The sequence below is a fragment of the Oryx dammah genome, unplaced genomic scaffold (genome assembly GCF_014754425.2).
Source record: "Oryx dammah isolate SB20612 unplaced genomic scaffold, SCBI_Odam_1.1 HiC_scaffold_27, whole genome shotgun sequence".
Classification (NCBI taxonomy): Eukaryota; Metazoa; Chordata; class Mammalia; order Artiodactyla; family Bovidae; genus Oryx; species Oryx dammah.
In genome coordinates, this window is record NW_024070211.1 from 9359106 (window position 1) to 9380521 (window position 21416).

The window sequence follows — 21416 nt, forward strand, 5'->3', positions numbered from 1 at the left end:
TTCTTCACAGTCCAACTCTCACATCCATACATGACCACTGGAAAAACCATAGCCTTGTCTAGATGGACCTTTGTTGGCAAAGTAATGTCTCTGCTTTTCAATATGCTATCTAGGTTGGTCATAACTTTCCTTCCAAGGAGCAAGCATCTTTTAATTTCATGGCTGCAGTCACCATCTACAGTGATTTTGGAGCCCAAAAGAATGAAGTCTGACACTGTTTCCACTGTTTCCCCATCTATCTACCATGAAGTGATGGGACCAGATGCCATGATCTTCGTTTTCTGAATGTTGAGCTTTAAGCCAACTTTTTCACTCTCCTCTTTCACTTTCATCAAGAGGCTTTTTAGTTCCTCTTCACTTTCTGCCATAAGGGTGGTGTCATCTGCATATCTGAGGTTATTGATATTTCTCCCGGCAATCTTGATTCCACCTTGTGCTTCTTCCAGCCCAGTGTTTCTCATGATGTACTCTGCATATAAGTTAAATAAGCAGGGTGACAATATATTGCCTTGACATACTCCTTTTCCTATTTGGAACCAGTCTGTTGCTCCATGTCCAGTTCGAACTGTTGCTTCCTGACCTACATATAGGTTTCTCAAGAGGCAGGTTAGATGGTCTGGTATTCCCATCTGTTTCAGGTTGGTGCAAAAGTAAAAAAAAAATTGCAGTTTTGCATTGTTGAACTTTGCTGTTTGATACTGGAATATATTCTCAAATAAATATGGTTATGTTATACATTATTTTAATGCACATTTCTAGCTTTATGTTTTTTTGCTAATGACATTACTTGCTGTTTATATTTATTTTAGACTATAGAAATGATGTTAGACAAAAAGCAAATTCAAGCAGTTTTTTTATTTGAGTTCAAAATGGGTCGTAAAGTAGCGGAGACAACTGGCAACGTCCACAATGCATTTGGCCCAGGAAGTGCTAACAAATGTATAGTGCAATAGTGGTGCAAAAAGTTTCACAAAGGAGACAAGAGCCTTGAAGACGAGGTGCTTAGTGGCGGCCTCTGGAAGTTGACAACGACCAATTAAGAACAATCACCGAAGGTGATCCTCTTAAAACTACACAAGAAGTTGCTAAAGAACCCAACATCAGCCATTCTGTGGTAATTCAACATTTGAAGCAAGTTGGAAAGGTGAAAAAGCTTGATAAGTGGGTGCCTCATGTACTGACTGAAAATCAAAAAAATTATTGTTTTGAAGTGTCATCTTCTCTTAATTCTGCCCAACCACAACAAGCCATTTCTCGATCAGACTGTGACATGCAACGAAGAATGATTTTATATGACAGCCGGCGACAGCCAGCTCAGTGATTGGACCAAGAAGCGGCAGAGCACTTCCCAAAGGCAGACCTGCACCAGGGAAAGGTCCTGGGCACTGTTCGATGGTGTCTGGCCCACTACAGCTTTCTGAGTCCCAGTGAGACCATTACCTCTGAGAAGCACGCTCAGCAAATCGCTGGGATGCACCGATGACTGTTACTCCTGCCACCAGCGCTGGTCCACAGAAAGAGACCATTTCTTCCCCATTTCTTCTCCACAGCCACGCCCGACCACATATCACACAACCAGTGCTTCAAAAGTTGAATGACTTGGGCTACAAAGTTTTGCCTCATCCGCCATATTCACCTCACCTCTCACCAACCAATTGCTACTTGTTCAAGCATCTCAACAACTTTTTGCAGGGAAAATGCTTTCCAAGAAATTTGTCGAATCCTGAAGCACGGATTTTTATGCTACAGGAATAAACAAACTTATTTCTCATTGGCAAAAATATGTTGACTGTAATGGTTCCTATTTTGATTAATAAAAATGTGTTTGATCCTAGTTATAATGATTTAAAATTCACAGTCCCAAATTGCAATTACTTTTGTTCCAACCTCACATTTGGCTATGCTGGGTCTTAGGTGTGGTATGTGGGGTCTTTGGTCTTTGCTGTGGCATGAGGGATCTTTAGTTTTCAGCATGTAGCATCTAGTTCCCTGACCAGGGATTAAACCCGAGCCCCCTGGATTGAGAGCACAGAGTCTTAGTCACTGGACCACCCGGGAAGTCCCTGGTGTATGCATTTTTAATGAAAAGATGTTTTACATGAAGGACAACACAAGCTCTGATGGGTATCTATTTTAGGCCTGCAACTAAATTACTTTGGGCGAAATTTTCATATGCTCTGAGCTTCAGTTTCCTTATCTATAAAGTAAGGATAGAAATATCTTCTGTAGTTGTGAAAATTAAAATCATTCATTAATTTATCAAGCATTTATTGAGGGCCTTCTGCATGCCAGGTAGAAGTAATGTATTTGATGGTGTTCTACAAACTGGGAAGCTTTATGTAAGGAAGTTCGTCATGAGAGTAATTCAAGAGGAGATATGTGCTTATCTTTGTCTCTTCCCCACTCACCTTAGCGATGTCTCTGAGTCTCTGCTCGATAAGTGCCTCTATACCAACCACTCTCCTCACCCTGACATCTTGATACGGACTTCTGGGGAAGTGAGGCTCAGCGACTTCCTCCTCTGGCAGGTAGGTCATTTCCAACCACTATTCTGTTTGTGTCAGAACTGAAAACTGTAATTGCACACACAGAGCAGATTGGAGGGGGAGCTAAAATCCAGAGTGCTGTCTCTAGGCTGTGCCTGGTAACATTTGTTATCCCTTCCTCAGCCACCCCTGGCTTTGTGAGTCTGTGTGGTTCTTGCTGTCTGGAATGCCCAGAGGAAAAATCAAAGCCATCCTGCTGTAGTGGAAGCTTTACTTGTGCCTCTGTTCAAGGAACTGGACTTCTGCCTTATGTCCTGAGCACAAGCTCCTGCCTTGGTAACCTGCCATGTAACCTGCACCTCTATGCTAGAACCTTGCCTTGAATTTACTGATTTCTCTCTTTCAGAATAAAGGGCTGCATTTACACAAGCACAGTCCACAAGGAATATAAACTATATGCAGATTCTTTCTTTGGGGCCTGCCATTGCTTCTCAGCTCAGTTATCCCAGAGTAGGTAGTTGTCTGAAAGCTCATATTCAAATAAGCTTGTCTTTGTTTGAGAATCTCCATCATCTGTTCCCTTGGCCCCTGGGTAGTACTTGGCTGGAGGAAATCTTGTTCAAGGAGAGGCTGGAGGGAGAGACATTAGTTGGAAACAATTAACATGTAAATTCCAGAAATTTTAATGGCCTGTAGTCTCAAAAGCAAACTAACAAGATTCAGCTACTGAAGATATTTTTAGTCTTTGGCTATACTAAAGAAGTGCAACGTGCAGCTTATGGTCTTATGGCCCACTCTGTTGGTCAGATGATGTTGGAAGAATTTACTTCTGGGCACTGAGTTTTAAGAGACTGCACTGGTAAACTAGAGGACTTAGCAGAAGAGGCCAACCAGAAGATGGCCAGGAATCTGAGACTCATGTCCTCTAAGGCGTAAGTGAAGGGTGATGGTCTGGAAAATAGTTTATTCTCCTGGGGGGCGGGGGGAAATGAGTTCCTCCTTGGTGCTGGGAATATGGCAGAGACCAAGTTAGAAATAATCCCTACTGTCTTAAAACTTATAGTTTGTTAGCAAGGACAAACTGAACAAGTCATTACAACCTTCGGAGCAGATAACAGGCAACTGTCATCTAGCCTTCCAGTATGTGAAAAATGTCACTTTGGAAAAGAATGTTGTTCCAGAGAGAAGACCTGAGACCTTGGTAGGAGTTCCAGGGAAGGTGACACTGGTTTAGCTTAATGAGCTCTTTGACAGCTAACATATCCCCCTTTAGGCACTGAATTCCTTTCCACTAAAGGTATCAACAGTGACTGTCAAGAATGTTCCAAAATCAGTAATGATTATTAAAAGTTCACTCAGCTCTCTGCTTTGTGTATGTTATCTTGTTAAATTTTTACAGTACCTTATAATACAAGATACTCCTATATACCCAGAGAAGTTAAGTAACTTGCCTCAGGTCAAATAGATGGTAAATGGTGGAGCCAGAATTCAAAGCCAGGCAGTCTGGCCCCAGAGCCCATGCTCTTAACCATTGTACCATACTCGGCTACTTAAAAATAACCATGGCAGCTACCATTTATTCATTGCTAACTTTTATCAGACACTATGTCTCTCAGATGACCTCTGAGGGCCAAGAGCCAATAACATAATCCAGATGTTATTTCATAGTCCTAAAATTGGCTCTTAGAAAACTCCTGGTGGAAATGTTGATCTCGCCTCGCTTTAGTTCCGCCTTGCTACAGGCAGGTGATCTTAACTGCCTCAGATGACCCTTCCCCCATCAGTGAGTGAATCCAGGCTGGCAGCAGCAGCTGCAGCTCAGGATGCCTGGGCCACCTCATCTCTGGACGTGATCAGCCTGCTCCTTCTTTGGAAGCTGACCAGGGATATGTTCCAGTGACATGTTACTAAATCAAACTCTCTTCCTTCCCCACCTTTCCCAGACCTCCCACTCCTGCCTGGTGTTCCAGCCTGTTCTGTGGCCAGAATACACGTTTTGGAACCTCTGTGAGGCCATCCTGCAGTTCCAGATGAACCATAGCATGCTTCAGGTAAGAGTTCAGGGCTGGCCTGACTGGATGGGATGGAAGAAAATGTTAGCATCGATTGACCCTCATGACTGCATATGTCAGGCACTTGCTAATGGCACGTTAATGATAATAATGAGCAGCTACCGCTTACCGAGTATTTACTGTATCAGGCACTGTGAACAGTGTATATGACTGTCTCATTTAATGTTCCCAAGAACCCAACGAGCTAGGTATTACTAGTCCCACTTGTGCAAATGAGTACATCAAAATTATTTAGTTAAGGACACAGAACCAATAAAAGACCGAACTGAGATTCAAGTTACCAGTCTTTAATCTCTTCACTGTGGAAACTCAGGAAAGGCTTCTCAGAGAGATTGGCCATTATGCACTGAAGGAATTAGCCTAACAGAAGATTGTAGAGGTGGAAGTATGCAACATCCAAGACTCTTCCAGAGGGATTAAAAACAAAATAGCACTATCTTCCCATTGCATAAAGCTGTGTTCTGCTAGGACTTGAAGTTCTGCTTTCAGTTTTGATCACTAGATCTTGAAACAGGTTTCATTAGGAGGGAGATTCACCTATATCTGATTAGGACTGTTCATCATAATGACGATGTGTATGGTGGTGGCAGCTAACTTACTGAGGGTCTGCTAAGGCACTTTGGTGTTTTCATCTGTTTTCTTATTTAACCCTTCCAACAATCCAGCAGCTTTGGTGTCCTCATTGTTCAGATATGGAAACAGAGGGATACAGTAACTGTCTCAAAGTCACAGAATTTTAAGCCCAAAGCTGGAGATGCTTCTTGAGTCTGGAGAGATAATGGCCAGGAGGAAATAAAGATATAAGTCAGGGCTTCTAAGTCCCCCTGGCACTGGCCACTCCTTGGAGAAACTGATGAAAGCCATAGACCATCCCCCTAGAAAAACTGCAAAGGTCACTCTAACACATGGCATTTTGCATAGAATTGCACGAATCACTGAAGCACATAAACTACTTCTGGAGGTTCACATAACTCGTGAAATCTCTCCATGAATCCCAAGTCCAGAACTCCTGGAATAAGTCACTGAGACTGTGTGCTTGATCATTTAGTCTGAGAATATGAGGAAACTGAAAGAGGAAGTTGAGTTCAATTGAAAGGAAAAACAGCAAAGTCTCAATTATCCACTCTCAGTGAGGAATGAATGTGTTTTTCCACATGACCAAATCTCCCTTTAAGAACTAAACCTTCTTTATCTCTTTTTGATAGATAACTTTCTGAAACATGTCTTGTGTGTAATTCATTGACACCTACTGTGTATTAGGCACTTGCTAATAATTATGATGATCAGAATAATCACATTCTACTGATGCTGATAGTGATAGTAGTGACTCCTATCTTGAAGCACTTCATTGTGCAGGATGGCCTTGAAAGATGGGATTCTTTCTCTAAGCTAGATGGTCTGCAAATACTTGACTGTGGGATTTCTTGTGTATGGTCAGTGGATAATTTTGACAGCATTCCTTCTTCCCTTCTCTTCCTGTTTCCAGTTTTAAATGAGCTACAGGTAAGAAAACCAGTCAGCCAAGCTTGTTAGAATTATGTCTGTAAAGAAAGAGTAAACTGGCCTTTCATGAAGCCCAGAGGATCTTGGTGCACGAGCTTTTGCGTATGGCTATTCTTGTCTCTGGGCTTCCCTGGCACTCAGATGGTAAAGAATCTACCTGCAACGTGGGAGACCTGTGTTCAGTCCCTGGGTTGGGAAGATCCCTGGAGAAGGGAAGGGCTGCCCACTCCAGTATTCTGGCCTGGAGAATTCCATGGACAGAGGAGCCTGGCAGGCTACAGTCCATGGGGTAACAAAGAATCAGACACAACTGGCTTTCACTTTCACATTATTGTCTCTAATTAGGAAGCTCAGAAGTCTTTTAGTAATTCAGATTTCTCAGATACTTTCCCACATGGCTATCAGAGGAATTACCTCAAGTTTCACTCATTCTGTTCAGTTCAATCCAGTTCAGTCGCTCAGTTGTGTCCGACTCTTTGCGACCCCATGAACCGCAGCACGCCAGGCCTCCCTGTCCATCACCAACTCCTGGAGTTTACTCAAACTCATGTCCATTGAGTCGGTGATGCCATCCAACCATCCTCTGTCGTCCCCTTCTTCTCCCACCTTCATCCTTTCCCAGCATCAGGGTCTTTTCAGATGAGTCAGCTCTTCACATCAGATGGCTAAAGTAAATGTCTCATTCTATAAATGTCTATTACTGAGTACCTGGTCTGAGTCAGGCACTACATTAGTATTCCACACAAGAGATTTAAGCAGTTTATTGGCCAGACGAGATCCCTGTCTTCATGGAGATTATATTTTTACTTGAGACAGATAATAAGTAAACAAATATATGCAGTAAGGCAGTGGAGAAACAGAGTGTTGTCCTAGAAAGGAATGAAGCAAGCAAGAGGTGCTGAGTGAAGCAGAAAAGGAAGGTCTTGATAAGCCGTGATATTAAAGATGAGAAGTAGCCAGACATGTAAAAGTCTAAGGGAGAAGAATTATTCTCTGTAGAGGGAGCAAGAAGTGGAAGGATGCTACAGTTATATAGTTTAGGTCTTAGAAGAACAAAGAGGCCAGCATGTACGAAGAAGGGTGTGAGATGAAGCTGGGTAGGAGTCAGTCATTCACGGCCTTGTAGGCTCTGGTGACACATCTGAAGACTTCTGCTGAGAGGGAATGGCAGGATCTAATTTACGTTTTGTATAAGTCACTCAAGATTTTCACAGGGCAGGAGTCAGAGACCAAATTCCTACAGCTGTCCAGGTGGGAGGATGTGGCCTCGAGGTGGGGTGGTGGCTGCAGAGAAAGGGAGGGCTAAGTGGACTGAGATGGAGGAAAAACGAACATTAAAACACAAACAAATGAAACTAAGTTGATAATACAACCTTCAGAGAAAGGGATTAATTCAAGTTACCTGAACATAGTTCTCTGATTATACATCTTCAGCGGTATATATTCTAAGAATAATACAAACTGGAAAGCAAACTTAAACATTACTTAAGAGGTTTATCAGTGGTAATGTTAATAATGTAATTCTGAAATTCTTTCATGCCTCTTGGAGAAAACCAATGAGCATGAATATTAATATTACTAGGAACCAAAACATTTAGGTTTTGGCCTGGGCAGTTGGGTGGATGGTTCTGCTGTTTTCTAGAATGGGGTGGAACATGTTTAAGGACAACCTTTAAGAGTTTCATTTGGTACCTAAGAATCATAATTCCAGACATTTATTGAGTTCTTACCACGTGTCAGGCATCCTTTTACTTGATTCTACATAGTTCTATAAGGTATATATTACTCTTAATTGCCTCCATTTTTAGAGAGAGGGGACCAAAGTAATAACAGATATTGACTGTCCTGAACTGTTTCTCAGCAGACCCCATGGGGGTTTTGGCCGGATTTCCTCTGCCCAGGAGCATTCATACTGTTTCTAGAAATCTTAGCACCTCAGCAGAAGCACTAGCAGTATAGTCCAGACTGACAACATCCTGGCCAGGATGCTGTCAGAAGAGAGCTGATCTTTCTGGTATCTCCCTTGTATGTGTTCTGTATCCGCACCAAATTGGACTGTTCAGTTCCTTGTTCTCATCCCCTTTGGTTTTCTGCCTCCACATCTGTGTTCTTGCCCCATCTCCCAAATTCTTATTGTTCATTTTGAGCTCCTCTGTCTCTAAGCCCAGCCCAGTATGTCCTGATGCCCTGCAGGAAGCCAGGATAGGGAGCTGGGTTCTTGACCTAGCTCACTGGGATGCGGGCAGGTGCTGGATGCTAATGGAAGCAGGGACTCAGCTACAAACGGTTGGAGGCTAGATCTTGATATCTGAAGGGATCATGAAAGTTTCCAGGTGGTCACCCTTCGTCTTCGAGAATGGGGGCTAGCAAAAGGAAGCAATCTTGATGATGACACAGTAGGACAGAGAAAATCAGGGAGGGGAAGGGGTGGGCAGCAGTACAGGCCACTGATCCTGTTACAAGCTGCATGGGTGGTAGGTCCCCGGGGGCCTTTCCTCAGAGATGAGTAACAGTGTGGTCCACCTGATCTGTAATGATGCAGAGGGAGAAGGCACAGGTTCCCACTAAACTTCCTTTGATGCATCTGTCAGAGGTTAAACACTAGGCTGCATCAATCAACCATTTTATTTCTAGTACTCTAAAGGTAGTCACTGTCTTCTCCTCAAGAGAATTTAGAAAACTTCAGCTGTTATCTCAGACATTCCTGACTTTGAATCATGGTGCTGCCTACTGGCTATGTGACTGACTAGGCAATTACTTAACCCTTCAGAGAATCACTTTTCTCATCTGTAAAATGAGAGAAGTAATGATAATACCTGCCTCACAAGTTTGTGATCAGCCTTCAGTGAACTGATAAACCAAACTAATACACCAGAACTGAGTGCAGTGCTGGAACAGAGTTCATTTTCAGAGACTGGTGGTCAGTATAGTTCACCATGTGTGTCTCTGGGCTCTTCATTAGACTTCATCTGTCTCCAGAAAATCCACAGACACTTAGCACCCTGCTCATCCTGTCTCCAGGACAGTTCCCTTGGCACAGAGACTCTGGGTGCTTGTCAGAATATCATGTTTCCAGCAGGGGGTGCTGTCTCAGCCCTCCGAAATGCATCCCCCTTGCTACCGACTTGGGGAGATGGGGACTCAGGAGAGGACTTATTAGCTGGTGAATGTTTTGAAGCCCAAGACCTGTATCCTCTTTCCATGCCCTAGTGAGGTCAGCGGACCTGAGGATTTACGTACTGTGGAGGGGCCATTACATCTGGTTCCCTGATTCTGCTGAGGAGAGAACAAGAGCAGAGTCTTAATGCCCAGGAGAGGTTTATATTGATAGTTTAGAGCCCCATTTCTCAAAATGAGCTCCATGAAGACCTTACACCACAGGTCTGTATAAGAAGTATCTACAGTAATTATGAATGCCCTCCCCCAGTTGCTCCTTATACAGGGAGAGTAGACAGTATGGTCAGGGAGAGAGAAATTGACCATTAGGACTTCCATTAGCCTAGATTTCCAGAGGCTGAGTACCTGAGAAGAACTTAGAACACCTTTGAGGCGGGGTGGCAGGTCCAGACCATCTGGTTGCACAGAGGCATCCAGATGCAGGCCACTGGTTCCCCACTCTGCCCCTAGAGAGTACAGCTTATCCAGAGGCACGCAACACGTGTCCTGTAGATCTTTCGAGAAGTCACCTTAGTGGGAACCAAGGAAACTGTAACTCACTGGGTGACTTAGGCCAAGTCCCTCCCTAGCTTGGTGTCATTGTCTGTACAGGAGAAGTATAGAGCCGATGGGCTTTCCGCTCTCCCCTGACTCTGTCATCCTAACAGTGAATTGCTGATTCCTGGCAAATTAGGGGCCAGACTCTGCCCGACTGCCACCTCCCTGCTCAGCACTCAGGCTCAGGCTGCCATTTGGAAAAAGCCAGAGCAATTTTAACCAGCTCCACATCTCCTGCCTCTGTGGCTGGCTGCCCTTGTCCTGTCTCTTTGGCTAGAACTTTGCCTACCTAGTCACAAGCAGTGGTGACAGAAGAATAGCTACCTGTTAATAGCCAGGCACCAGATTGGGCATTCATTATCTCCTTTTTCTTCAAACCACCCAATGAGATGGATGTTCTCATCCTCATTTTGCAGATGAAGAAATAAGCTTAGTGAGGTGAGGACATTCTTTGAACAGAAACTTCTCAAACCCCAACGTTACAGGCAGACTCACTGGCCTAATCACCCTCTCTGATTTCATGAGTCTGCCCATTATTCCCCTGGCTAATATTCTCCTCCCCCATACACCTACCTTTATCTGACTCTTCCCCATTGGTTAAATGGAGAAGGCAGTGGCACCCCACTCCAGTACTCTTGCTTGGGAAATCCCATGGACTGAGGACCCTGGTAGGCTGCAGTCCATGGGGTCACTAAGAGTTGGACACAACTAAGCGACTTCACTTTCACTTTTCACTTTCATGCACTGGAGAAGGAAATGGCAACCCACTCCAGTGTTCTTGCCTGGAGAATCCCAGGGACGGGGGAGCCTTGTGGGCTGCCACCTCTGGGGTCACACAGGGTCGGACATGACTGAAGCGACTTAGTAGCAGCAGCAGCATTGGTTAAAGCTCATCTGGTTCTGCCTGCCCGTGAGATTCCACTGCCCCTTGACCTTCATCAGTCACAGTTTCTTTCCTCTGAATTATTCAGCCCTTTCCCTTACCTTCCTGATGACCCTTACCACATTCCACCAGTACTGTGGCATTTGGGTATATCTCTGTTCTCAGCCTGTGAGCACATGGATTGTGGTGACTATATCCTGTGCATTTCTGAACCCCCAAAAAGGTCCCCCCTGACCAAGGCCAGGAAGAAGCCCTTCTAGCATGATAGAGACACTTAAACAGCAACTTCTCAAACTTGTTTAGCCTTCATAGCGCCACACGTGAGTTTGTTATCATAGCAGAAGAGTGCCCTTGAATGCCTTGGATCATTTAAGAGCCTAGAGGGGGTATTTTCTAGATTTTTCATTTCTCATCTTTGTGGTGGTGGTGGTATTTTAGTTGCTGAGTCATGTCTGAATCTTTTGCGACCCCATGGACTATAGCCCTCCAGACTCCTCTGTCCATGGGATTTCCAAGGCAAGAATAGTGGAGTGGATTGCCATTTCCTCCTCCAGGAGATCTTCCCAACCCAGGGATTGAACCCACATCTTCTGTGTCTCCTGCATTGGCAGATGGGTTCTTTACCATTGTGCCTTATTCATGCAATAAATCTTTATTGTTGAGAAGATGCTAGAAAATCACTTCCCTACTCTGAATCTCCATGTCTGTCTCCAGCAGATAGAAAGTCCCTTCCTAGCTTTATTGTGAGGGTCAAGTGAGACAACAGATGAAGCACTTGTGTGTGTGTAAGATATCCCTTAAAGGAGGAACACAACAGTCCAGCTGTTCACAGGCTGAGTAGGACACAGACAGGTACCCAAATACCACAGTACAAGGCAGAATGTGCTGGAGGGGCACCAAAGGTATAGGGTGCCAAGCTGGCAGCAGGATGGGAGTTTTTCCAACATGGAATAGGACTGGCAGGAGGAACTCTGAGGCTAAGGTTCTGTAGCCTGTTAGCAAGAGCAGAGAGCATCAATAAGGCACAGCACAGCCTTGGTTCTGCTCCAAAAGGATTTTCGCCTCCTGGGCCAGGAACATCCTCCATGGCCTCCTGGGAGCATACGGTCAGTCTGTTGAACAGGTACAGGGTGCCCCAAGTGCCAGAAAGAAAGAGCCACAGTCTTTTTTCTCTAGGAGTTCGTGGTTTGTCTGAAGACATAGTATGAGAAGTGCTGCCAAGGAATGCAGTCACTTCCCTGGTGTCAGAACTGGTTCCAGGAGCCCGAGGGCTCTACTGAGCCTTCAGCGGCTCCTTTTCTAACAGAAATGGTGGACTGTGGTCCTAATGCCTATTCTAGAGGTAGAATGCAGTAAGTGGCTTAGGAAAGCTGAACCTGCTTCTCAGAATGTTCACAGGAGGGTCATTTGCTGAGCAGGTCAGCCTCTCACATGAGAGGCAGTTCTGGATCCATACCCTGAAAGGTAACTTAGAAAGTTGGGAAGATAACACCCTCAGAGTGCCTGGGGAACCAAAAGAAATGACCCAATGGATATGCCCCAGGCAGGAATAGAACCTTCCTTGCATCAGAGAATAGGCAATAATAACTTGTAAAATTGCTGTTTCTGTTTGAGAGCCTGCTAATATGCTGGAGGGGTTTTGCATATATTATCTCTAATCCTTAAAACCATTCTTCAAGATAGGCACAACCCCTACTTTACAGATGAAGAAATGAGGTTAGGAGAGGATTTGCCCAAAGCCACAAAGCTAGGTAGTGGGAGAACCAGAAGTCAGACCCACATTTGCTGGTTCTCTTCCAAGTGCACACCTGAGAAGAATTTCAAGCAATACAGAAGCTCCCACCCCAAAGAGACCAACATGGAACCAGAACTGGCAGCGCCCTGCCTGTACAACGTGGGCACCACCTATTGCATACCTACTCCCAGATCTTTCCAAATGTGGTCCAAACTCCCCACTGTTCCACTTAACTTGGCCAGTCCTGTGCTCAACCCCCACCTCCTCCATTCCAGTTCCGCCCAAGCCTAAAGATGATTTCCCCACCCCAATCCCCGCTTTTCTCTAGCAGAAGGCCCGAGACGTGTATGCAGAGGAGCGGAAGAGGCAGCAGCTGGAGAGGGACCAGGCTGCAGTGACAGAGCAGCTGCTGCAGGAGGGGCTCCTGGCCAGTGGGGACCCCCAGCTCCGACGGACACGCTTGCACACACTCTCAGCCAGACGGGAAGAGCGGGTCCAGGGCTTCCTGCAAGCCTTGGAACTCAAGCGGGCTGACTGGCTGGCACATCTGGGCACTGCATCAACCTGAGTGAGGCTGGCCTCCTGCCACTTTGCCCTACCCTTGGCCTCCAGGGCCCCACTCCCCTTTCTTTTCTTGGCGAAAGGCACCTCCCTCCTGATGATGAATTGTGTTCCTTGGCTTAGCAAGGGAGCCCCAGGGGCTAGGTCTGCTGGCCAAATATCTGTGGGCAGCCTGGGACAGTGCCGCTGGGGAGAGGGGTGGGGGCGAGTCTCAAGGACGCTGAGCCCAGCTGTGGTCACAGTGGTTTGGGGAGCAGTGGGCCCCAGCTCTTCCGTCTTTGCCACCTCTACCTGGACTCCTAGGTGCGCTTTGTTCTTCTACCAGCACATCCTTCAACACACAAAATTTGGGGGAAGAGGTCTCCCCCAAACCTTAGCCCTTTATCCATCCATCTTAGCCATCACAAAAGATGTGGCCCCACCGTGGATTTGCTGGCAAAGAGCTAATAGGTGGCCAGCGTGATTTAGGCAAAGGGGAGGGAAAGACAGAAAATTTGCCCATCTGCTGCTCCTCCCCCTTGGCTCTCCACCTGGGATTTGCTATTGAATCTTTACCCCCTCCCACCACACTGGGCTGATTGCTCACTGAAAGGCTCAGCGCCCCCAATGGTGCGAGGAAGCCAGGCGGGTGATTACAATCCAATTACCTATTGTCGACTCAGCCCACACAAGCTTTTCTCCTCCTCTTGCAGGGCATGGGGCCAGGCTCCACTCCCCAGTGAGATGGGCCCCCTCCATTGCCACAGGGTAACAGAAGAGCCTGTAGGCCCTGGTGAGTCTAATCTAGCACAGGCCGCCTCCCATGGATCACATGAGGACCAAGAGCACAGAAACCAGCCCGTCTCCCAACTGCCTGCCTCTTGCCCTCAGCATCTCAGACTCTGCTTCCCACCTCCACAGCCTTTGAGGCTTTTCTCAGCTTTTGACCTGGCCCCCTAAGTAGGCCGTGAGATGATTTAGTCTCAGCATGGCAGAGTCTCAGCTTGTGAGGGCCAAGGTTGCCCAGCAGGGAGAAGAGGGCCGAGTCAAGGGCTGTGTCCTTTCCCTTACCTCTCCCTGCCAGGCCTGGCTGCAGAGCTGCTGAGAGGATTAGTGCCTTTGAAGAGCTGTCTGTCTGAGCAACTCTGTGCTTCAGGTGCCCCGCAGCAGCACCAGCGGGTAATACCAACCAAACGCCGTGTCTTCCCATGTTACTTTCTGCAAACTATTGCCCCAGCGCCTCCCTCTAGGGGAGAGGTGGGGTCTTACAAGCAGTGCTAAGAGCATATTCTTTAAAACCCCTAACTTCCTTGTATTCCAGTCGCCTCCCCTTTCTGTGCCTGGATACCTGGCACAAGAGACCCCTTGGCCATCATCCCTGCTCCCAGAATCAGGCATGAATGCCAGACACTGCGATGGAGAAGCCAATCAGTGCACCCTTTGGCAAGTCCCACACACACACCTGGCACTCCCCACTACCAATGCCTGGCACAGGGTTCCCAGAGAGCAGGTGCTGTACATTTTCCAGCTTTACAATGAGGCTGTTGACAGCCTTAATTAGGGAGGCATGAATTATGCGGCTATAACGGCAGAGCCCTACAATTAAGGCGGGAAAGAGGGGCTGGAGGCAGCAAACGGAATCAGCCCTATGAGCATGGTGGTTGAGTCCTTGACTCCTTTCTGGGTCTGACTTTCCCTAACGTGATCAGGGGTACCGCAGAGGTGATTAATGGGCAGGTATCTCTCTGGCCTGAGGGCCTGTATTCTGGGAGAGGTACACGGGGTGGGGGAGGGGCGAGGAGTGGCTGCCTCGGGAGGCACGGGAGGAGTGAAAAGCAGCTGAGGGATCACGGATGCCCTGAACCGGGCTGCAAATAGTTGATACGAAGTCACTGTGATTGCTTTCGACCGGTATGATTTGTACAAACCAGCTCAACCCTTGCCTCAAAAAACTCGGTGCGACCTATTTAAATGTCCTCTCACCTGTGAGCCAACCCCCCCCCTCCGCCCCCGCAACTTGAGGATATTTATCGTGTTGTGTTCTCTTGGGTGTCAAATAGAATTTTAAAAATTCTTTCTTAGAGGTAAAACTTGTTTGCGTACAGTGCAACAGAAGACCGTGTTTTGCTGCAGCAATTGTCCACCTCCCTCAGGTGCACTCGGCCACTTCCAGGATCCCTAGCTTTGGGGGCAGAGGGGGGAACCACTGAACAGGGGTTTGCCATCGCAACACCTGTTCCTCTACTTGTTTCCTAATCCCTGGACGCTTTCCTCCACCCTCTTTTTCATCGCGCAAGTGAAAGGAAGCCAGCCTGCCAGTGTGGAAGGAGGGATTTCGCCAGCTGCGTTTGCAGCGCCCAGGCTTGGTGGCCGCGTCGGGTGGGGGCAGCTGAGCTTGATGTCTCCGAAGCGGGTGGAGCTTAGGGGGAGGGGAATGCTAGTAGGCCGCCTTGGCGGCCACTCTCCATCATTCGGTGGCGGGGTTCTGAGGTCCGGGAATACAAGGACCTAAGGGAGCCCAGCCGCCCGACAGGCTTCGGGGGGCGGTGAAGGGGGGGGGGGCTCCGTTGGTATTTGGGGAGGCGGCTGAGCAACGGGTGCTGAAAGGACAGCTCCTACCTGCCCCACTGCACCCGAAAGGCACCTCTACGCATAAAGTCTCCCCACTGGATCGTCTACCCCACCTCGAGAGGTCCGCCTTCCAGGTGAGGTGCACGAAAGGCTTCCTGAGTGGCAGCTTGGAAGGATGCACGTCCGGCTGCGCCAAGCTGGCTTCCCGGCTGTTTCCCCACTTCAGGCGTCAGCCTCGGCCCTGGGAACTGCAGCCCGTGCCTCCAAGCCGCGCGCTTCCTCCCGCCTCCGGCGGAGAAGGGCAGTGCGGCCAGGCCTAGCAAACCCCTCTTCTGGAGCCCCCAGCGGGAACAGGAAGGAAAGCGGCTGAGATGCGCCCTAAGTGTCGCACGGCTTGGAGAAGTGGGTAGCTCGGTTGCATAAGGTGGAAGGAACTTGGTAGTTTGCAAAAGCCAAGCTCTTGGCGGGAGCCGAAACCCAGAGCCCGCCGACTCACACCACCACCACCACCCCCCGCCCTCATTTACTGCCTTCGACGCGCGCCTCCCCCACTGCGCCCCCACCCCCTCGGCGCGCCGGCGTCTCGCGCGCCCTACCCCCCCATACCCCCCTCCTCACTCCCTCCAGAGGAGGTGAGTTTAAACCCCGCCCACGTGACCCCAGCTGGGCCAATGAGCGGCGGCGGGAGGTGAAATCCGGTTCTAACCGGTCCGGGGCTCCCAGCGCTATAAAAACTTTATAAACCCCCCGGAGCCCGAGCAGTGTGAAGAAGAGGCGAGAGCGACCCCTGGATCGACTTAAAGCCCGCGCGCCACTGCATCCCCGTGTCCAGCGCCTACGTCCCACCGCCGCAGCCACCATGCCCAAGAGAAAGGTACGTGGCGCGAGGGCCCCAGGCGCTGGGCCGCCGCCGCCGCCACTACCACCACCGTCAGTGCTGCTCCGCCGCTCTCCTCGGCTCCGGGGCGCGCGAGCCGGCTGCGATGCTGGAGCAGGCTCAGCCGCCCGGCGCAGCGTCTCGAGGCGGTGTCAGGCGGCCCCAGGCTACCCTGCGCGGTTCGTCTGCCCGCGGGCGCCAGAGGCCATATTGGAGGAGCGGCGGCCGGGGCGGGAGGAGCCATGTTGGCGGCTGTTTATCCCGCTCCCCTCGGGCTCGACGTGCCCGCCCCGCGCCCCCTCCCCCCATGGCTAAGCTCTCCCTCCCTCCTCCCGTTCCTTCCCCGCGGGCGGGCAATTCAAACCCAAAAGGGCGGGAAGGCGGTGTTCTGGGTTGGCGGGCGGGGGGAACGCGCTGCCGCCAAAAAACCGCCGCCGTGAGGGGGCGGGACCCTCCCTCTTGGGGGCGGGGCTTTGGTGAGGCCCCGCCTCCACCCGCGCACCGCCCACGGCCCCAGCGCACGAGACTCGGCGCCGGTGCGCGCCGCTGCCGCCCACGGGTTCCCCCGCTTGGCTGCGTGCGCCTGCCGTCTCCCGCCCTCGACGGCTGCCATGGCAACGGCGCTCGGGCCCCGCCCCCGGAGGGGTTTGTTTGCTCCCTGTGCAGCTGTTGCTTCTGCCTGGCGCGGCGGCGCGGGCCGCACTTCGCGCGCCTCGCTCCAGGTTTCCTCGCTTTTCCCTAGGCTGATTGGGGCTCGTACGCTCGCTGTCTCGGCGCGATTCGAGCCTGCTCGTGCGTGCAGCTTGACACAAAAGGTCACTCCTAGAGCTTTCTAAGCACTTGGAGGATTTGCAGAGGAACTGGAGATGCTACAAACTGACCATTTGTATGTCCTGGAAAAAGTTGTGTACAGGATTCCCATTGATCCCCCCCATCCCCGGGACTTAAAGTTTACTGAATCATTAAGAATTGCTTCAGAAGCTGCAACTTTCTTAGGTTTTGTTTTTTTTTTTTCTTTTTAGGCTGAAGGGGATGCTAAAGGAGATAAAGCCAAGGTGAAGGACGAAGTAAGTCTTTCTGCTTTTGGAATCTCACAAAGCTTTGGGCTCCTTCAGTGGAGCCCAAATCATATCTGTAGTCCTGAATTTACCTCAGTAAGCTCTCTTTAGTCCCTGGAGTCCAGAACAACTTAGCTCCAGAACTTGTGTTTTTAAGTAGTTCGACTGCCCTATTTGTAATTTTCTCTTTTTCTTTTTTTTAATAGCCACAGAGAAGATCTGCAAGGTTATCTGCTGTAAGTGTGTCTGCCTCTAAACTTTCATGCTATTCCCTGAAACTAAAAAGCACTGGAAAACAATTCCCTTTGCTTCCCATGAGTTACAGTTAGTCTCTTGCCCATTGGAGTTTGCTCGTTGTGAAATTGTGTTGACTGTAGCCAAAGTGGGACAGTTCTGAGTGTTGCTTGAGTGGGTTTCTGAAGATAAGTTCTAATACAAAGCCCACTGCAGACTTTACAAAGTTGGAGAAACTTCTGTGCCAGTGATTCTGTGGTTTGGTTGTGGGTTGTTTTCTTTGGTCTATTGTACTAATGTTTTCTACTTTCCTCCTCTCCCCCAAATCAAAGAAACCTGCTCCTCCAAAGCCAGAGCCCAAGCCTAAAAAGGCCCCTGCAAAGGTGAGCAAGATGGTGAGACAAACATTGCCTATAGGATTTATGCAAAAGTCTGAATAGTTGTCTCATGTTGCTGACAGGGAGACCTGCTACAAACAAATTCTTTTGTTGACACAAAGTTGAGACTTGACAGAGTTACTAGGGCTGGTCCTTAACCAAAACCTCTGTCTTCAGTTTACAGCAAATTCTGCACTTGGGTATTAAAACACCCAAGTGTTTAAGCTGTTTTGTTCTACTATTTGCACCTGAAAGATTTTGTATATTGAAGACCACAATTTGGTTTTGTTTATCTATGGGGGCGGGGGGGCATTTGTCTTACAGTTGATAAAACAGACTGTATCCTGGTGATATGAAATGAGGAGAAACAGCTTTTTTTTTCCCCTCCCTCCCCTTTTTAGAAGGGAGAGAAGGTACCCAAAGGGAAAAAGGGGAAAGCTGATGCTGGCAAGGACGGGAATAACCCTGCAGAAAACGGAGACGCCAAAACAGACCAGGTACAACTGCTGTCTTCACTCTCTTCAGGTCTGCTCTTCGAGTTACTGATCCCAAAAGCTTTCATGGCCTTTTTCTCGCATCTGCATCACTCCCCAGTGTCGCTTTTAATCCAGTTTGCTTGTGGTTTTTCCCCCCTGTGAATTTAATTTGGATTCCTGAAGTCTCTGCCATCCAGTATATGGAGCTGTGATGTGAGAGCCTTGTCCTTGGCTTAAGCGTCACACTCCTGCTACACTATGGTTTTCAAGTGGGGAGTAACCTCAGACCTTGTCATGCTGATGTGTCCCCATCCCTAGTTTCACAGAAAGATCCAGAGGGGAGGTGACTTAGTAAAGTTATCTACTAAGTCATTTTAAAAAGAAGTACTGAGTCTCTAAGGTAGTTTCCAAGTCTGCTTATTGGATTCTTCTGTCCTTTTCTTTCAGGCACAGAAAGCTGAAGGTGCTGGAGATGCCAAGTGAAGTGTGTGCATTTTTGATAACTGTGTACTTCTGGTGACTGTACAGTTTGAAATACTATTTTTTATCAAGTTTTATAAAAATGCAGAATTTTGTTTTACTTTTTTTTTTTTTTTTAAGCTATGTTGTTAGCACACAGAACACTTCATTGTTGTTTTTTGGGGGAAGGGCACATCACTAACAGAATGTCTCCGAAGCTGAATTGACGTGGGGGAAAAATACCTTTCCCGTCTAGTTTTGAGAGACTTCCTCTTGGTTCCCAGGAAGGAGGGATTCTTTGATGTTGACACACATTAGCCACCTTGGCACAAACGCCTTGTGATGTGGGAAAACTAAAATTTAGTTTTTATGTCCTCTTCTTCCTCTCCACCTCAGCACAGACTTGACTCCCCTAAACCCAGAGACCTGTTGGAACCTGAACCCCGTGCCCCCCAAAAATTGACCAGTATGTCAGGCAATCTGGACTTTCTAGTGTCACCATTGAGATGGCATCGTTCAAAAGAGCAGCAGTTCCTTTTTTTAGACTGCAGATCCTCAGAGTGATACTTCTGCCATTTTCATTTCCATTTCCTGAAAGTCAGGGTCGGCTTGTGAAAAGTTGTTAAACAACATGCTAAATGTGAAATGTCAACCCTCACTCTAAACTTTCCCTGTTCAGAGCATCACGTGAAGATTTCATTGGGTTTTATAGTGGCTTTCTGATTTTGGTAGTCCATTGAAAAAGGGAGTTTGAAAGTTGTATACTGTTAACGATTGTCTGCCCATGTCCTGCCTGAAATACCATGATTGTTTATGAAAAGTATCTTTAATAAAGCTGGATACAGTTTGGCTTGGAATGCTGCTTTTAATCTTTTCCCAGGAGTGGGGGAGCCTGGTTTCTCCCAAGTCTCTTGGGACAGGATGCATTCTGGTGTGAGGTGTAGATGCTCCGTGTGCAGTCGATCTTTATGGTCCATCTGTAGAACACAGTGCTGCGTGGAGTTGGGAAAGTTCCCAGGAGCAGACTGCTGGCGAGGCTGGGAGCAGAGAAGTGTTTTCTGTACTTGGTTATACCTGAAGTGTATTTTTAAATGGAGGTATCCGGTAGGTCTGAGGTTTTGGCCTGGTAGGTGACAGTAAAAGAGCCTTTCCACTTCACTCGCATTTAAGGTCTCTATAAAGTTAGCAAATTAATAGATACAGTTATATATTCCTTAAGTGAGAAGGAAGTGCTTTTGTGTCTACACAGTTGGCCATAGGATGTATAAGGCAGATGGCACCCTGATCTTGAGAAGTGATTATAAATTCTTGTCCTTGCTGGTGAAGTATTCTAGCTCCACAAAGATGTTAGTGGGACTTTACTCATTGCTTTAGTTTGAAGACCCTTCAGAGAAACCCTTTCTTTTAGGAAAATAGCAAGAACTCATCTGTTAGGAAATCAAACTTGTAATAAATTGACAGTTGCAATTTGAATTTGCTTCCACATTGCTTCCACAGGTCACCTTTTATTTGAGGGGAGTTAACATATTGGGTTGACCAAAAATTTGGAAGCGCTTATGGAAAAACAAACTTCTTGGCCAGCCCAATAAGTTGGAGACTAGTTTTTAAAAAAACCTCATGTGACTTTATCCCTTTAGTCAAAAAGGTAGAGCTTTCATATCGGTTAAGCTCTTTGTTGGTAACTTTTCTGTTTATTATCTCTGACCTTCAGTTTTGAGACAATTGTGTAATCCAAGTGTTAACACCCTTTTTACTAAGGGGGAAATAGATGAAGAAACTTGTTCAAGGTTATGTGTACATCTAAGGAGAAGCAAAGTCCTGGTTCAAACCCCCGACTTTGGTGAAAAATAATTTCAAAGTTTGACTTGTATTAGGGGCCACTATTTGGAGAAGGTATACTTTGCCCACTTGGGCAGTTTCAGGCATTTGCCTCCATTATTGCTGAAATGGTTCTAGGGTGTTGGTTGGTAATTTTTATTCAGGGATGGTGTCATTTTCCAGAGTGGAGCCTGTTAACAACTGTTAAGAGTCGGGGTATGGCAACCTGTTATTGCACAGAAGTTGCAGGATTTGAGAAAGCCACAGTTAAGGTTACCTTATCAGTGTTTGTTAAGAGTTCAGGTTGTTGAGACCTGTTGAGACATAGACCAGGCTAGGAGTTTGGCCACTTTCTGTCCTTTAATCTTTGGGTCAGTCCTATGTAGATGTTATCCCCATTTTACAGTTAAGTGATTCAGAGGTGAAGTGACTGGCTTAGATTATATTCAGTAACCATCTTTTTCTGTTACTTAGAAATTAGGATAAGGAAGGTGAGCTTGAATTTTTTCCTTCCTGGAAAATATTTACTGATTTGACTGACTGGAGCATGAGAGTGCCTGGGCTTACAAATCAAGAAAGTAGATGTGAAAACCTTGTAAGGACATTTAAGACA

At 47.5% G+C, this 21416-nt stretch overlaps 1 protein-coding gene across 4 annotated transcripts in view; it reads left to right on the top strand.

The window, feature by feature from the left end:
• DHDDS (dehydrodolichyl diphosphate synthase subunit) overlaps positions 1 to 19842 on the top strand; it is a 40934-nt gene extending 21092 nt beyond the window's left edge. Inside the window, exons 7-15 of one of the 4 annotated variants that reach the window (XM_040229656.1) lie at positions 2414 to 2528; positions 4430 to 4537; positions 12725 to 12961; positions 13647 to 16378; positions 17404 to 17448; positions 17646 to 17675; positions 18006 to 18056; positions 18452 to 18547; positions 18974 to 19842. In XM_040229656.1, coding sequence (XP_040085590.1) covers positions 2414 to 2528; positions 4430 to 4537; positions 12725 to 12961 — 460 coding nt within the window. In that variant the 3' untranslated portion in view covers positions 13647 to 16378; positions 17404 to 17448; positions 17646 to 17675; ... (1 more) ...; positions 18452 to 18547; positions 18974 to 19842. Of the gene's footprint in view, positions 1 to 2413; positions 2529 to 4429; positions 4538 to 12721; positions 16379 to 17403; positions 17449 to 17645; positions 17676 to 18005; positions 18057 to 18451; positions 18548 to 18973 lie in introns of all 4 variants that reach the window. The other 3 variants (XM_040229654.1, XM_040229653.1, XM_040229655.1) reach the window with 3 other exon arrangements.
• Positions 19843 to 21416: the final 1574 nt, after the last annotated feature.